At 32.6% G+C, this 18050-nt stretch overlaps 5 protein-coding genes across 6 annotated transcripts; 3 read left to right on the top strand and 2 right to left on the bottom strand.

The window, feature by feature from the left end:
- On the top strand, positions 1 to 3185 carry Hsc70-4 (heat shock protein cognate 4). Its single transcript, XM_011634250.2, has 3 exons — positions 1 to 162; positions 282 to 497; positions 1049 to 3185. Exons 2-3 carry the CDS (start codon positions 293 to 295, stop codon positions 2800 to 2802), a joined length of 1959 nt encoding a protein of 652 aa, XP_011632552.1. The 5' UTR covers positions 1 to 162; positions 282 to 292; the 3' UTR covers positions 2803 to 3185.
- A 336-nt stretch (positions 3186 to 3521) lies between these two features.
- LOC105424159 (E3 ubiquitin-protein ligase RNF10) lies at positions 3522 to 7881 on the bottom strand. The gene is made up of 12 exons (XM_011634249.3): positions 7468 to 7881; positions 7185 to 7357; positions 6881 to 7089; positions 6302 to 6392; positions 5971 to 6158; positions 5688 to 5880; positions 5499 to 5627; positions 5176 to 5377; positions 4811 to 5062; positions 4518 to 4698; positions 4019 to 4395; positions 3522 to 3900 (listed from the first exon to the last, which is right to left on the bottom strand). Exons 1-12 carry the CDS (start codon positions 7535 to 7537, stop codon positions 3800 to 3802), a joined length of 2166 nt encoding a protein of 721 aa, XP_011632551.2. The 5' UTR covers positions 7538 to 7881; the 3' UTR covers positions 3522 to 3799.
- Positions 7882 to 8679: 798 nt separating this feature from the next.
- Rtc1 (RNA terminal phosphate cyclase 1) lies at positions 8680 to 10555 on the top strand. Its single transcript, XM_011634248.3, has 7 exons — positions 8680 to 8939; positions 9042 to 9281; positions 9352 to 9518; positions 9605 to 9779; positions 9929 to 10079; positions 10145 to 10249; positions 10324 to 10555. The coding sequence occupies exons 1-7, from the start codon at positions 8798 to 8800 to the stop codon at positions 10466 to 10468; spliced, it is 1125 nt and encodes a 374-aa protein (XP_011632550.1). The 5' UTR covers positions 8680 to 8797; the 3' UTR covers positions 10469 to 10555.
- Positions 10556 to 11337: 782 nt separating this feature from the next.
- On the top strand, positions 11338 to 17352 carry Uck (Uridine-cytidine kinase). Of its 2 annotated transcripts, none has more exons than XM_011634244.3 (5): positions 11338 to 11829; positions 12369 to 12625; positions 12755 to 12900; positions 12960 to 13106; positions 16410 to 17352. In XM_011634244.3, the coding sequence occupies exons 1-5, from the start codon at positions 11701 to 11703 to the stop codon at positions 16526 to 16528; spliced, it is 798 nt and encodes a 265-aa protein (XP_011632546.1). In that variant the 5' UTR covers positions 11338 to 11700; the 3' UTR covers positions 16529 to 17352. The 2 variants fall into 2 exon arrangements, with proteins under 2 accessions (XP_011632546.1, XP_011632545.1); XM_011634243.3 differs by lacking the exon at positions 16410 to 17352 and adding an exon at positions 14110 to 16254.
- ubl (Ubiquitin-like protein 5) lies at positions 17061 to 17877 on the bottom strand. The gene is made up of 3 exons (XM_011634245.2): positions 17726 to 17877; positions 17374 to 17565; positions 17061 to 17249 (listed from the first exon to the last, which is right to left on the bottom strand). The coding sequence occupies exons 2-3, from the start codon at positions 17549 to 17551 to the stop codon at positions 17206 to 17208; spliced, it is 222 nt and encodes a 73-aa protein (XP_011632547.1). The 5' UTR covers positions 17552 to 17565; positions 17726 to 17877; the 3' UTR covers positions 17061 to 17205.
- Positions 17878 to 18050: the final 173 nt, after the last annotated feature.

The following is an 18050-nucleotide window of genomic DNA, read 5'->3' as shown; positions in this document are numbered from 1 at the left end:
GTGATTTTGCGCGGAAGGAATGTTCTAGAAGCCACGCAGGTATATAACAAGCCTCAGGGGCGATGGCTCGTCACTAACGTTGCGAATCGTGACACGAGGAACTTCTTCGCTTGTCCTAATACATACACAAGTTTTTACGAAGCTTCGAGCAATTTCCTAGAGGTACATACGCCCCTTTTGTCAATTCGAATTGTTTCGCGAGTGATCAACGAATAACAGCGATTCCTCTCATTCGTGATAATCGTTCGTTCTCACGGAGTTCGTCCACGCTTACTTTGCAGAATCCGAAAAGATGGCGAAGGCACCCGCAGTCGGTATCGATCTTGGTACAACCTACTCCTGCGTTGGCGTTTTCCAGCACGGCAAAGTTGAGATTATTGCCAACGATCAGGGCAACCGTACGACACCCAGTTATGTGGCCTTCACAGAAACTGAACGGCTCATCGGGGACGCCGCCAAAAACCAAGTCGCCATGAACCCCAACAACACCATTTTCGGTAAGTCCATTTACTTTTCGCCCACTATAAAAACTTTAATCATTTAGCTGAGTTAGATCGTGACTCGGCGAGTTTCTCGAAAATCTGCTTTCATCGCGTTATATATTATCTGCGGCGATATCTGATCTTCTCAATATTTCGCGAGTGTGTATAAGGCTTATCTCGCCTGTAATCGATTTTGCATCATTTATTTATCGAAGTTTAGAGTTACATAAAATGAGATTTTACTTTTTGAAAATCGCGTGCGCGTTTATAATTTGCGCAATTTTTATGGCGTGATATTCAATAAAAAAGCGTGAATATTTAATGAACCGTTAACGATTCATTATTGATTAAAATAAGCAAAAAATAAATTAAAATTATTTTCTAATTTAATATAATAATATAACAAATTCATCATGTTATTAAATGTTTTTAACATTCATCTAATAAAATAACTATATTATTAGTTGAAACTAGTATAAAAGAAAAAATTGTATTTTTTGCAAAAAATATTAATTTAAAAGAATCCAATATCGCTAACTTATTTTTTTTCTATTTTGATTAATTAGATGCCAAGAGATTGATCGGACGTCGCTTTGAGGATCCGACCATTCAGGCTGACATGAAACACTGGCCCTTCACTGTGGTAAATGATAGTGGCAAGCCAAAGATCCAAGTACAATACAAAGGAGAGACGAAGACTTTCTTCCCTGAAGAAGTGAGTTCGATGGTCTTGGTAAAGATGAAGGAGACCGCAGAGGCATACCTAGGCAAGACTGTCACCAATGCTGTGATCACCGTCCCCGCTTACTTCAACGACTCGCAGCGTCAGGCAACCAAGGACGCTGGTACCATCTCGGGCTTGAATGTATTACGTATCATCAACGAGCCCACCGCTGCCGCGATCGCGTACGGTCTCGACAAGAAGGCCACCGGTGAGCGGAACGTCCTGATCTTCGATCTTGGTGGTGGCACCTTTGATGTATCCATCCTGACCATCGAGGATGGTATTTTCGAGGTCAAGTCCACGGCCGGTGATACCCACTTGGGTGGTGAGGACTTCGATAACCGCATGGTCAACCACTTCGTGCAGGAATTCAAGCGCAAATACAAGAAGGACCTGACTTCGAACAAGCGTGCCCTCCGTCGTCTGCGCACGGCCTGCGAGCGCGCCAAGCGTACTCTGTCATCTTCCACGCAGGCCAGCATCGAGATCGATTCCTTATACGAGGGAATAGATTTCTATACCTCCATCACCAGGGCTCGTTTCGAGGAGCTCTGTGCTGATCTCTTCCGCGGTACTCTCGAACCTGTCGAGAAGTCGCTGCGCGATGCAAAGATGGATAAGGCTCAAATCCATGATATCGTCTTGGTTGGTGGCTCAACGCGCATTCCTAAGATACAAAAGCTTCTACAAGACTTCTTTAACGGCAAGGAGCTTAACAAATCCATCAATCCTGATGAGGCTGTGGCGTATGGTGCGGCCGTACAAGCGGCTATTCTGCATGGCGACAAGTCCGAAGAGGTGCAAGATCTGCTTCTGCTCGATGTTACCCCACTTTCTTTGGGCATCGAGACTGCTGGTGGTGTCATGACCGCACTCATCAAGAGGAACACCACCATCCCGACGAAGCAGACTCAAACCTTTACAACTTATGCCGACAATCAGCCTGGCGTATTGATTCAAGTATACGAGGGTGAACGCGCTATGACTAAAGATAACAACTTGTTGGGCAAATTTGAGCTTAGCGGTATTCCGCCAGCACCTCGTGGAGTTCCTCAGATCGAAGTTACCTTCGATATTGACGCGAACGGTATTCTTAATGTCTCCGCCGTGGATAAGTCTACTGGTAAAGAGAACAAGATCACCATCACTAATGACAAAGGTCGTCTCAGCAAGGAGGATATCGAGAGGATGGTAAACGAAGCTGAGAAATACCGTAGCGAGGATGAAAAACAAAAGGAGACGATTGCTGCCAAAAATGGACTTGAGTCCTATTGTTTCAACATGAAGAGTACAGTCGAGGATGAAAAGTTGAAGGACAAAATCAGTGCGACAGACAAGCAAACGATTCTGGATAAATGCAACGACATTATCAAGTGGCTCGACGCAAATCAACTGGCCGACAAGGAAGAATATGAACATAAACAAAAGGAGCTTGAGGCCATTTGCAACCCCATCGTCACGAAGCTGTACCAGGGCGCAGGTGGAATGCCCGGTGGCATGCCAGGTGGCTTCCCTGGAGCTGGCGGAGCCGCTCCTGGAGGAACACCTAGTGGTGGCGGCGGTGCGTCTGGACCCACCATTGAGGAAGTCGACTAAAAAGAATCGTTCCTGTTTTTGTCCCGCCACTGCCCTTCATCATGGTCCTTTACCAGTGAAGAATTACTTGCAACTATGTGCCCTTCTTAAGGCGCGCTAAAAAAAAAAAGAAATTAGAAAAAGTTCAAAAAAAAAAAAAACAGAATCGACCATTAAACAACTGTGGTTTTTGCTCTAATCATTCCTTTCGTATGTACATTTCTTTAGCGTCATTTTTTAATAAGTTCCTCTTTCGTCATTTTCTATTTTGAAATATATGTATGCTTTATTTACTTATTTATTTCATTACTGTATATTGTACTTACGATTGATTCTCAACTAGATCCATTGTTAATTTTCTATGTTCCAGATTTCGTAAATATAGAGCGATTACCAAAATAAAACGTTGCATTCTTTTTGATCCTGATAATTTTTAAAATAAGTAATTTGATTTTTAAACTGCGATACATAGACTAAGTATTACAATTGTACTTTAATTATTACAAAATGTCATTTTCTGTTAGTAATATTTGTAGCAGTATTAAAATGAGAACATAAATATTAAAGTTACAGGACTAAAATAACAGAAATTTTTTTTTTCCGCTTTATGTAGATAATTCATGCTTATTTTATGAGTAAAAACATAAATGAACTTCATTTTATCTACATTTATAACAACATAAATAATCAAAGACATATGGATAGGAAAAAAAAGAGGTTTCTATAAAACAACAACGACATAAATGAAGTAAAATTTTATTCATAAGCGCAATATGCGAGAACCCTGTTGCAAATAATTCATTTCACAGTAAACAAATCCAGAATAGAAAAATTGAGACATTTAATACGTAATACCGTACGTATTTTTTTTTTTTTTTTTAGTACGATGTCAAATAATGATAACAAGTTCGAAATCACAACGAAATCACAAATTTCCTACGCTGATCCAATAAAATCACCGATTATTTTAATAGCGCGCAAAGAATTAGCGTAAAACATTATGCGATAATATACATAATTATATAGAATAACCAGATGTCATACCAGTTGTAAGCAGTACTGTTCCTTTCCCTTTCTTTTTCTTCTTCTTGCCTAATGCATTACTTTCATCTTTTGCTTCTAAAAATGATAATTTAATTAATTCAAGTCATTTAAACAGTCAGACACTTGCATACATATAACTAATATTAAGTATTGCATTTGGTTACATTATGTGATTGAGGGCAATGCAATTTACCTTCAGAAACGCATGATTTCTTTTCATCTTCGTTGGATGAAGTACCCGGTGTACCAGTGCATGTACTTGATTTAACAGGCGGCCAAGCATTAGTAGACTTGTGCGCCTTTGTCGATAATGCTTTTTCTTCATCTTTGCCGGACCATGCACTCGTTGTACCGGAGTGCATTTTCGATGTTACAGCGGGCCATGCATTGATGGATTTATTAGACATTTTTGTGGACATTGATGATAATTTCATTATGTCCGCGAATGTCCGGGTTTGTTCCCGCGAATGATCTATTTCTTGTTTTGGAGCAATTTCATCAAATGCACTCAAAGCTGGACTGCTAGCAATACTTGATGTACCCGATTCTGAAGGTGATAGCACGTTCTCACTATGTTAAAACGTGATAATTAGGATAATTATTTCTGTATTTTATTAAATATGTATAAAATTTAAATAAAATAGCATTTATGTAGATATCAACACTGAAGATAACAATTAATTTCTGCTTACTTCGACAATTGTGACTGCAATTCTGACTGCAATTGAGGAAAATGTTGATAAGATTCGATATCTATGTTGGGCGTCGGATATATCCCAATTTGTCTATTTTCTTCTTCTATTATCTTTTTCTCTCTTTTTCTTTCCTCGCGTTCTTTCTGTTCTCTGTATTTCTGTCTTGAATTTAATTGTTCTGACGATTTAAAAAATAAATAATATAATCACACAATAAATAATTTCGCATGTCTAGAATAAATTATTTTATAAAAACAGAAAACATTTTATAAAAAACAATAAATGATCACCGTGGAAAGCATGAAGAACTTCCTCCGATACCAGTGGTGGTTTTAATTCGATTTCAGCTAATTCTAATGGACAAGTAAGTGGTAGATGACAAAGATATCGTAATCTGCGTCTTAATTCTTCTGTGCAAATGCTTGCTTCTTTTTCAAGAAGTTTGCCCGTTATTACTGGGGGACAGTACTCTAAACTACCATACTGCATTTCCAGCATTTTCACATTTGCTGCATGTAGATACATGTGTTGTCCGTCCTCGGCTAAAAATTTAATTAATATGTATAATACATTCTTATTTCTGAGATATACTTAGTATCATATAGTTCAAAAGAATATTAAATTGTTGATAATTATATGTCGAGTAATTATTTACCTTGATAAAAGTAAGAGAATTTAGAAGGGCTTGAAACAGTCTGGCTATCACTGGAAACACTGTCTGTCGAAGATTGTTTTGCTAAAATCTTATCATCTTCGTAATATGTATCAACATTTACTTCATTTCCTTGCGATGTTTCTTCGATAACTTCTTTTTCCATTGTATTTTCCATCGATGGAGCATCTTTAGATTCTGCGATCTTACATAACAATTTTTCATATTATATTCTATATTATATTGATGCATAATATTATACAGTACACATACATTAACACATATATATATATATATATATATATATATATATAAAAACACATTACCTTCCACAATAATTTTTCCTTTCGCTTTGACAATTCAGTGAGCGCTTGCTTGATGTCAGAAGACATATCTGGATCATTCTTAAGCTCAAATTCTAATTCTGAACGTTCGCTTTCTATGATGTTGACAATCTAGAAATAAGAATGATAATGGCGACTGATACTTCAAAATAATCTTTTCCATGAACTTACATCTTTTATATTCGCAATAAGAAGCTTTGAATATATCTGATTATCAGCATTTTCTGAAACAGATAAAAATGTTGTTGGCGGTTGAATCGCAGATTTCACAGGAGTTGCGAATAAGGAATTTTTTTCACGACGCATCAGACACAAATTGACTGTTTCACCCAAATTGAATGTACTTCGCGTAATTTCGACCACACTAAAAACAACACATGTAATATAATTAGAATATTTTTATGATCATTTTTCTTCACTTAATATATTTATTATGATCTCACACAAAAATTACCTTTTTAAGTCATTTTTGTGAAGATATTCATCACAAATCGGACATTTGTAGTTGCCTGTTTCTTGACAATAACGTAGGTAACGAAGAATACAAGGCCAGCAATAAACATGACCACAGCGAGTCATTTTTCCTGCGACTGGTGGATGTAAACAAATGGGACAGGAAAGATTTTCTGAATTGTGTAATATCTGCAAACAAATTAAATATTAAGTTAAAAGTTTAAAGTTAGTTAAATTAAATTTAATTTATATTCGCCAATGTATATAAGAAAATCTTGCGAGAAAGTCAATGCAACAAGAAAATTGGTGATTTACAATAAAAGAATACATACAACTTGCTCAATCAGCTTCCAATCCACAAGAATATCAGGATTAGTCAGATGTAAGGAATAATCCCTGCTTGCAGTCACAACAAATTGGCAGCTACCAATATACATAAAAATATATAAATAATGTTTAACATAAATAGTAATCTCAATATTATTTTTCTAAACAATATATAAACAATATATTATCCAATAACATTAATACTAAATAATTTTAATTATTACTCAAGTATTTAATTTATATCGAAATAATATTAAGAAATTAAGCACTTGAATTTTGTTCGAAAAATGTTAAATAATATAACACATTATTTCATCCGAAATGATTTCAATGAGCAATATTACTCCCAAGGTATCTTTGATTCATATAAGCCAGCAAATAGATTTATATAAAAACTCATATAATTTTTATGTATTAACTGATTAATCTATTAATTACATTTGAAGCAATAAATATATTATTTCAGATACCTTCAAATAATATTCTGAATAAACAGTTATTTCAGTTGAGATTTATAAATTGATATAAATAATTAATGGACAATAGAATATGAAAATTGCCCAGTTATATCATGGCATCATTACCTAGCTTGTACAAATTGCTCCTTGTTATATTTATGTCGCTGAACTGGTGGCAGCAATCTATTGCTGTTGGAACTATGTCTCCTTATATCTCTGTTTTGTGCATCTCTCATCATATATCGCTCGTAATGGAAATTCAGCAAGTGATTGCCATTCTTTTTGCTTCTTTGGACCAATACTGAGCCATACTCAGGTAATTTCTCCTCCACTACCTATAGATATATGCATAATACATATAAGACCAATGGAAATAAATTTGAAAGGAAATGAAAGCATAATTGTATGCAGAATTTGAATTCGTCTCAACCTTGGAATTCGTCTCTGCACTGCCATGATATTGTCCTTTAGGTCTCTGTCTCTTAACAAGATCTTTTGTTTTCTGTACATTGTACTTTGTTGGTTGTACATTGTTAGGGAAATTATTGGCGCCAGTAGGTTCTCTTCTGCGCAAAGATCCCAGATGGTGCTTGTTACTGACATCTAAAAGGACATATGACGTAAGGAAACATACGCATAGCATGAAGAAGCGCGCATGACAGTCTGTTTGTTTGCACAGGACGGGATTCTAGCGAGTGACCTTGAGGACGCACCTTTGTTCTTTCTCGCATCAGCAACAGTCCCCTTCGCAGGGGACAGCGTGAATTTTGACCTTATGTCCATTTGTGGATTGACTGTAGTCAGTCTGATTCGCCTTGTCGCAGTTGCGGTCTCCTCCGTCTCCTCTCCTCGGAGAAATAATATCTTTTTGCGCACCCTTCATCTTCTTCAATAAGCCATGTTTCGTCAATGCCAAAGTAGTAAAAAGCGTGTCTCGATGTGACGACGGTCGGCAGTCGATGCGGTGCTGCACAGGGGTGAAGCGAACAGCGATGAGCGAAACGCTCGTTTTCCAGGGAGCAGTCGGCCTCCCCTTTCGTCGCGGACGACGATCTCAGGCCCTTAACCTTAATGACGGTCACGACCCAAATGGCGAACCCAACCGTCTGCGGAAGCGGAAGCGCTGGCGTACGTGCCACGACCGCTCGATACTCACGTGACTCGAACACCGCTTGTCCATCGCTACCCATTGTTCAAATCCGTCGCAAATTGACGGCAAACGATATTTTCGATTTTTCGAATTATTCCGATTTCTCGGTCGTAGACGTTTCTTCTGGGATTGACGGTGTCGATCTTGATTTTTGGAGTTGATTTGACTTCAGTCCAGTCAGTCTCAAGATAGAGATACGTAACTTAAAAAAAGAATTATCGGATGATTAAGTATAAAATCGAAAATCGAAATACGTTTATTTATGTATAATGTAAATCATCCTTTAAATAAACACCATTTTTTATGATATATTTCGTTTTATTAAATAATATTAATAAATCCAATTTGCGTGTATACTGAACAATTCTAAGTGCCATTCGATCGGTCGATTATTAGTCATCGAATAAAATGATGTTCAGAATGTTTATGAATTTCTTAAGAAAAACTCAGCCTGGAGCTTCCGTATTCTAAACACATCAGTATCGAACAACGTCTTTAGTTTGTCTATTTTTCCTTCAGCTTTTCTTTGGAAAAAAGTTTGATCGTCATATAACTAAATATAACCTACATAATGCAGGATTCACACTGCATCGACATCCAATAGAAGAATTCACTTTTTAATGTCTTTTTAATTCATTTTTAGCGTCAAAATAAATCGCGTAATCAAAATTGAAAAATTTTGCATAGTAAATAGTGCAAAATAGTAAAATTTGAATGGTCACTTTCCATCTTAGTCACGTGATCTATTTTGACCCTAGAAATAAGCGTCAATGAAAAGCACCTTTACATAACACGTGGTTAGAAAAATAAATAGAAATCCAGAAATTCATCGAATGATATCAAGGAGGAAAGTACAAGTGCTTCATATCAGGTTTATTTAAATATTTAAAAAAATGCCTGCCAAAGTGAAAAATAATATACTCAAATACGAGGGCAGCAATTATCTTAGATATCGCTTATTATTGTCTACGTTATCTATGAAACCAATAAAAATTATAAATATTAGAACGAAAAATGATGAACCTGGTCTTAAAGGTTAGCGTTATTTATTAAATATGATGTTTTTATTGATTATATCTATATTATTTTATACAGCTTTTAATAACATGTTTTAACATGTCAATCGTTTTTTGACAGAATATGAAGTTAACTTTATTCATCTTTTGGATAAGCTCACTAATGGTACAAGAATTGTGTTAAATGAAACTGGTACCGCTGTATATTATAATCCCGGCTTATTAAGAGGTGGTGAATTGGAACATGATTGCAGCTTGCAGAGAGGTATCGGGTATTACTTGGAACCTATTATGATACTTGCACCATTTTGTAAAGAACGTATTGATTTGAAACTCAAAGGAGTGACCAATAATACTATAGGTATGATATATAATGTGCTGATATATACTTATTATTAAAGGTTGTTAAAATAATTAATATAATTTACAAGATCCATCAGTGGACAAAATCCAGACTGCTGCTATACCAATATTGAAAAGATTTCTAGTAGGTGACAATGAAGTTGTGTTAACCATTCACAAAAGAGGGGTACAACCTTTGGGAGGTGGAGAAGTACAATTTAAGTGTCCTGTTAGTCGTTATCTTAAAACAATTCAGGTATTTAAATATTCTATACTTACCCATATATAATTATATGTAATAGAATTTTATAATATCCTTTTTACTTCTTTTTGTTACGTTAGTTAGAAGATAGTGGACAGGTAAAACGTATTAGAGGTGTTGCATGTAGTTTACGAGTTTCTCCAGCAATTGCTAATCGTATTGTGGAATCAGCGAAAAGTGTTCTCCTTAAGTTTTTACCAGATGTATATATTTATACAGATCATTGTAAAAAGTCAGCTAGTGGGAAATCCCCAGGTATGAATTACATGCACACATATAGAAAATAGCCATTCATGTATACTATTATAATTTAATAATTATGATATAATGTATATACCATTTATATTAAATTAATTCGTGTTATTCCTAATTTGTTATGTCTTGTTATGTCTGTTATGGTTCAGGTTTTGGTGTCACGCTGACAGCAGAAACTACAAAAGAAGTATTCTTTAGTGGACAAGCGTTCTCTCCATTAATGACGACAGGTTCGTTACCATGTGTACCCGAAGATCTTGGCAAAGAAGCTGCAATGAAACTTCTGGATGAAATTCACAGGTAAAAAAATATTTTTTTCTTTAAGCACATATATATCTAATTTTATAATTTTATCGTTGATTTAGGAATGGATGTGTAGATTCTTGTTTTCAATGTATGATTGCTGCATTCATGACGCTTGGCAAACACAACGTTTCTAAAATTACAGTAGGACCATTAACTCCAGCAATGTAAATATTATAAAATTTCTTTTTACATGCATGCAATAGAAAAAAAAATTACTGTCACACTTGATAATTTTCAGGATACAGTTTTTACGCGACTTACGGGACTTCTTTGGAATTACTTTTAAGATTGACCATGTCAAAGAAGAAGATGAAGTATTACCACAAGTGCGTTTAACTTGTTTAGGTATAGGTTATACTAATATGAATAAACCCATGCTATAACATTGTAAATATTGTTATTAAAAATTAGATTTTATTTATTTTTAATGAATAATTTAAATTATAATTTATAATAAATAAGGAAGAGAAGTTTATAATATATTATTTTGAACTTTAAACAAAATATTAAATAATTAAAACACGTTTTTAAAAAAAAGTTTTATAAGCACAATGTAATTATAATGATAAACGGTTAAATTGAAAATTTAAACGGTTAAATAAAAAATATAAAGATCACATTATAAAATTAATAGACTAAAATCATGATCAATATTTTTAATTAGCGAAAATTCGATAATTTCATATGCAACAACTTAATTTACGTATGTTGTACAATGAAGGGTACATCTTCTCTTCTTTTGTATGTACGTAGAAAAAAAAGAAATGATAAATTGTGCAAAGAATTCAGCTAAAAAGATCAGACCTATTTAGTAATGGCTCTTTTTTTACCTTCAAAATAATATTCTGAATCTTCTTTTATTGCTAAAAATGCTTTTAAAATTGACTTACAACCAATCAGAAGATTTATAAATTATTTTTAAAGGCATTTTTATCGGTAAAAGAGAAATTCTGAATATAAGTCAATATTACTGCAAAAATAACAATTTAGTTTGTAGAAATCTACATTTTCTTCTATTTTCATCTTTCTCGCATTTCCTGTTTTTCTCAATTCTTCCCTTTTTAGCGAAACAGTTCAGCTTGAATTTCATTTCATAAGGGCCACGTTCTAAAATTCTACTCGACAGAGTAGAATTTAATTGACCAATCAGAACAAAAAGGACAAAGATTTCTTGATTCTGATTGGTCAATTACATGCTACTCTCTTCGAGTAGAATTTTGGAATATGAGGTTACATCCAGAAATATTACCGAAGTATTCTTGTGTCATTTTATCCTTGTTTAACATTCGGCGAATAACAAAGATAAAACGATGGGGAATTTGGGTGATGTTTCTGGACGTAGCCTAGGGTGACGCTTGTGCGGGTGTGCACACACGTGGCCGGCTACGCCGTTTCGTTCTATTCAGTCCTATTCCATGAGCAGTCTGGGACAGTCGTAAAAAGGTGACAAAGAATATTGTTCGTGTTCGTTGAAACTTATGTTGGTCTGAAATCGTTTGGGGGCACCATACGTTTGTTTCCATTGACTAGCTCCAACGATCACGTGTTACGTTCAGATCTACCGGTGAAAATTCGTTTTGGACGAAGTACAAACTTAACATCTGCGTGCTCGACGATGGCAGATATAACAGTGAACGTAGGCATCACACGGAAGATGTCTTTCGGCATCAACGGCAAGCTCAACGGTGTCGAGAGCAAGACGCCCTTCCTCATAGGCGTCTCCGGTGGAACTGCGAGCGGAAAGGTATCTACATTAATGCGTGGAATACAGTTTTACAATATATAATAAGAACAACTGAATTAGTTTTGTTAAAAGAAACACGTGCTGATCAAATTTCTAGTTTACAGAAAGTTCTCGCATTCTGCTTTTTTATTCCACATATATTATTTTAGAATCACGATAGATTACGATTCATTATAATATTAATAGATATTTATTATGAAAGTAAATTAGTCAGTTTTCTCTCTATGTAAATGTATATCATGTTTGGAATACAATTTACAATATATCATAAAAATAGCTAATTTAATTGTTAAAAGAGATATGAGTTGTGCTGACCAAATTTTTGAAAAAAATTTATAAAGAGCTCTCAGATTCTACTTTTATTTCATGTATTATTTTTGGACTATGATTATAATCATTATAATGTTAATAGTTTCTATTGTGAAAAAAAATTGATCAGTTTTTATTTTATATTAAAACATAAAGCATTATTTAATATAATTAACAATTATTATAAAGATTACTAGATTGTATATATTAATATGCTATATTTATTTTAGTCTACAGTATGTAAACGTATAATGGAAAAACTAGGGCAAGTTGATATGGATCATCAACAGCGTCGTGTGGTTTGCATATCGCAAGACAGTTTTTATCGAGATCTAACATCTGCTGAGAAACTAAAAGCTGAAAAAGGACAGTACAATTTTGATCATCCCGATGCCTTTGATGATGATCTAATTTTACAAACACTACAGGATATACTTGCAGGTGTCAAGTGTGAAATACCAGCTTATGATTACAGGACAAATAGTTTGTATGTACTATGCTATTTATTTAAAAATTATTTTTATATTGTAAAATATGGATAAATATCTCTGAAAAGCTAATTACAATAGAACTGCTAAAATCAAATTTAAAAGGAGAATTTATGAACTTGTTTTAGAATGAAAGATCAGATTACCACGATATACCCTGCTGATGTTGTATTGTTTGAAGGAATACTGGTATTCTATTTTCCTAAAATCCGAGATTTATTTCACATGAAATTGTTTGTGGATACTGACTCTGATACCAGACTTGCAAGAAGAGGTAATTGCCTAAATAATTTTATTAAATAACATTTATTACATTTCTGTTCATTTCTTTAGTGCCAAGAGATATAAAAGAACGTGGAAGAGATTTGGATTACGTTCTGAATCAGTACATGAACTTTGTAAAACCAGCTTTTGAGGAGTTTTGCTTACCAACAAAAAAGTTTGCGGATGTCATAATACCACGGGGAGCAGATAATACAGGTAATATATTATTACTTAACACTATTTTTATTATAATTATTATAATTATTTTGTCCTTTTGCAACTTAATATTCATTAATGGATTTATTGTTTGGGTTTAGTGTGTTTGTCAGATACATTAAAAAAAATCTTTTGGCTTCTAATGCATTCTATTATAATATTATTTTGTACATTCATATTTTATTTTAATGTTACTCAAAATTAATTTTTTCAAGTTTTCTTTTTGTAATTAATTCATAATTTTTAAATATATTTTTAATAATATGTTTTATTATTATGATTACTTATTATATTATTTGTGATATTCAGAATATATATGAATGTTCCAGAACTGTTCTCTCTCTTCTCAACTGTAGAATCTAAAAAATAAAAGAATGAAATAATAGTAAAAATGAAAACAAATTTGATTTTACAAGTATTAATAAAAAAATATCAATTATTGATAAAAATAATGGTTTGAGTTAAAAGTAATTAAGTATTTTTTTGCAAAGATATTTGTAATAAAAAAATTATATTGAATAACAAAATATATTTAGTAACTATAATAATACATATTTTAACTTAAAGAAAACTTGAAATTTTAAATCAGGTAACAATAGAGATATATGATAATTTAACACAGAAATGCTTTCATGTTTGCAGTTATCTATATGTAGGAAACTATTATGCAATAATTATACAGTTGTTATAATTGTAAAAATATGCAATTGTACTATATAAAACTTAAATGTATACGTCAATTAATTATTTACTAATAATTGATTGGTATATATTTCGAAATTTTATAAGTGTAATATGAAATAATTTACACGGTTCTTTTTATTTTCTTATTTGTACATTTAAATCACATCCGTTCAACTTGTTCATACCTGATGGGTGCTGCCTGGTATGCCGTGATTGTGGATGTCAGAGCTACACCTACTTAAACTAAGCGAAAGTTTAAGAGAAGGAGAGAGCATATCTCACGGGAAACCTATATGGTCTGGTTGTTGTATGTTTGCAGTGGCAATAGATCTAATAGTGCACCACATCTGGGATATTATGCGTTTGAAAAAGGCCGAAAACTCAGCCGGGCAGCATCCATTCCTCTACCAGCGTAGGCGTACCTCGGCCTCATCCGACACGCTCAGCAGATGACTTAAGCATGATAAGCTCACTTTATCAAACACTGCATTTTTCTTACATCATGCTCTTATGTATGACTGAACTCTGTGCGACATTTCCAATCCTTCTTCTAATAGATTACGGAGAAGTAATGTCCGTTTTTGAACGCAGGATTATTCATATCTAGATCACCAATTAGATAACAAATAGATTGATAGATCTATTAATATGAATAAAATGATTAAGAAAAGAAAAAATCAATACAATAAATACTTTTGCTATATAATATTTATCATTAGATTGGATTTTTATCTCTGTTGAGATTGATCAAATAATTGTGACAAGTATTACATTTTTATAAGAGACTTAATATTTGTATCAACTAATGTCTAAGACATTAATTTTATTTCATTTTTGCTGTGGTATTTTCAAACGCTAGATTATATATCAATTAAATACGAAATTTCTTTGATAATTCAAATTTTACATAATAGAAACGGACATTGTTTACTCATTTGTTATATATAATTTTTGAGGGATTATATCTTGCACTTATATGGCGAAAGAATGGTGCTTTTTATACATATTTTATTCTGAATGAATATATTACCATGAATTAAACTTCAAGTCTTAAATATCGAAAAATGCATGAAATTTATAAATCTATTAAGAAATAAGCAAGTTTGACAACAAAAGGGTTGACAACAATATAGTCAACACAACTGAATTTTTAATTTTTCAACTTCGGATTTGATTTTAATATTTTTTATTTGAACTTTTTTTTAATTTCTTATATTATCAAAGAGTATATTAGCATCAGCTTAGCTTCTTCATGTCTACTTATTGAAAAATATCATGTTTTTAGATTTTTTATATGGAAACTATAGTAAATAAAACTAAAGTAATTTACTATAGTCATAATAAATCATTTAGATATTGAAAAAAAGGATAGAAATCACTTCCTTGTTAAATTTTTTAATGTGTTGATTCATATTTTTCAGAAATTAAGGTTGGTTTTTTGTGAGAAATATAAGGATTAAAATAAAAGCAAAAATTTAGAAATATTCACTGATCTCTTGAGAAAATTGAAAATTCAGTATTTATAAGATAAATTTTCCTATTAATTTGTATGTTTGTACGTTTAACCCGGTAATCGTTGCAAGTTATTATTACTCAAAACCACATCATCTAACTGTGTGTAGTCACTCCATTTTCTTGACAAACATCTCAAGTATTACACGACAAAAACAAGTAATATATGTATGTGGGATATTGTATCTGTGATATGTATGCTCATGTGTATATGTTTGTATGTTATGTATAAATGTATCTCGAATATCACATACATTTCAGACTTCTTTATAAGACATTCGATTTCTGACGACATATATATATGTTTTGCATTTGCATTTGCATTTGCATTTTGCATAATATTTTACGATATAAGCATACAAGTATCCACTAGCATAATTATCTAAAATGCAATTTGTGTAATTTAGATGTATTAATATCTCGAAATATTTGTCTATTACACTCTATGTTATTAATTCTCATACTTCCATACATGAAAGCACACCGAATATGCTCGAATTGTTAGTTCCTTTCTTTATAGCAATAATTTTTTTGAGAAATTTAAAACTAGTTTTATTAGATAACACGATTTTTTTTTAATTAGCATAATTTGCATCTTCTTATTTTTAATAACAAATAATTAAGCTTTTACTGAAGTTAAAATCCTTCAGTTCCTTGATTTCTGAATTTACAATTTTTTAATTTATTATATATAGTTTAAGTTCTTGTAAATTTTCTCAAATTCTCGAATTTGAGGTATTGATTCTTCCTAATCTATACCAATGAATATTTGTAATAGAGACAGAAAGTGTGTGTATGTGTGTGTGTGTGTGTGTAAGAGAGAGAGAGAGAGAGATAGAGTACAAGTTCTGGAACTTTATATTGCATATTGTTAGAGAAGAAAAACTTCTTGTATTTACAAAATGGTATATGACACAGATGTCTTATGCATAATAAAATCATATAATCATAATGTGATCGCAATTATTATTTACAAAAATAACAATTTCAGAAATCTATTAGCAATTTGACATCTCAAGATGTATGCAACGCAAATAAAACAATTTATATCCCTAATGTATCCCGCATATTTGCGATTGCACATTGACATTTCGTGATCTGTTGCAGTGGCGATAGATCTGATAGTGCAGCACATAAGAGACTTCTTAAGCAACCGAGGTAGGCAAATGGCAGAACCTGAAAGTCCAATAAGCAGGATAGAAGGATTATTCAAGAGACCGCATTAATCTTTAAAACTTTTAATACATTTTAGAGTGATTTAACCGAATCATGTTTTATCTCCTTTCAATATTCGGATACATATTTTTTTTAATTAATTTTAAAGAATCTTTTCTAATCAATGTTTTAACAATATTTCTTTTCATTTGCACTTTAATAGTATTATTTAAATGAAAAATTATTAAATAATGGTAAAACTAAAAGTTTATATTTAGATATTTACATAGAATACACAAGGATGTGATCAAAATATGTAGCAAAGCTGCAAAAAAAAACAGGCAGTAAAATAGACATGCCCAATAAGGACTAATTTCCCTTTCGTCTTTTAGTGTGATCTATAATTCACTTTTCTTTTGACACTATACTTTTGATCTCCTATATATGCGAGTTGCAAAAGGCACTAATATCAAATGGTATATATCACTGTATGTGATACAGCCAAAACTATCATTAATTTGTAGAATTTAGAAATTGTTAAAATATAGTGATATTTATGAGGCTTGTATGACATGAAAATAGAAATTATTTTCCTTGTTGACATTTGTGATCGTTTAATATTTTATATTTAATCTTTTATTCTTATATATGTACACATTATATTTAAACATAGAAAAGAAAGTGACGTTTAATAATCATGGCATTACAATATTAAAAGCGCTTATGTGTAATGTTATTTTGTCTATATTTATTGATAGTATAGCTCTAAGTTCATGCCGTCATGTATCTCATCTAAGACAGTGCATTAAGGAAAAAGTATTCCTTAAGAAAATAAAAGATATGTTATTATATGTTAAATAAAGATATGTTATTTTAATAAAGTATTTTGTCTCAACTTCTCAGTAGTAAAGGATACAGTCTTGCAACTTTATGTGATCCTTGAAAATAGTGTACCACTTCTTCAACACGATCTTCTCCCAGTGCGTTCCCGTCTGAGCGGCTATTAATTTTTTCAGATCTCCTATAGTGTCGTCAGGGTTGCACTTCACTCTAACCTTCTTGCCGAGTCGATCGTTGCATGTGATCTCTAACATTTTTTTTATTATACCTGAAGATAATTACTTTAATATTATAAGGATAACAATATTAGCGTCCGAAATTTGTCTACCTTTAATTGACTCGTTATGTTTTGAAAATTAAGAAATTATGGGCATGTTTACAGAAAATCGTATAATCCAAATATCGTGAAAAAAAAATCTCGCACTTACCGTTGCTAAGAAAATCGCGTTGTCAAAAACCCTCGCGATTTTTCGTGAAAGTACAAATGACGGAAACAAGTTCAAGTTTTTTCCTCTCAAGAAAAATCGAAGCAAACAGGTCGCGTGTTTTTGAGGTTAGAGAAAACACCGATTAAAGCAGAGAATGATCAAATTGAAAGGATTGCTCGACCGATAACAATGTCACTGACTTTACTCGCGGCCAGCAAAGATGATCTAGGGTCAATTGACGTCAGGGAGCTACGTTCTAAAATTCTACTCGATAAGTAGAGTAGCATTTAATTAACTGATCAAAAATCTTTGTTTTTTTTTATCC

The sequence above is a fragment of the Pogonomyrmex barbatus genome, unplaced genomic scaffold, assembly GCF_055798465.1.
Source record: "Pogonomyrmex barbatus isolate J1 unplaced genomic scaffold, ASM5579846v1 scaffold8, whole genome shotgun sequence".
Taxonomy (NCBI): domain Eukaryota; kingdom Metazoa; phylum Arthropoda; class Insecta; order Hymenoptera; family Formicidae; genus Pogonomyrmex; species Pogonomyrmex barbatus.
The sequence above is the reverse complement of the archived record's forward strand: the minus strand, read 5'-3'. Positions and strand labels throughout refer to the sequence as shown.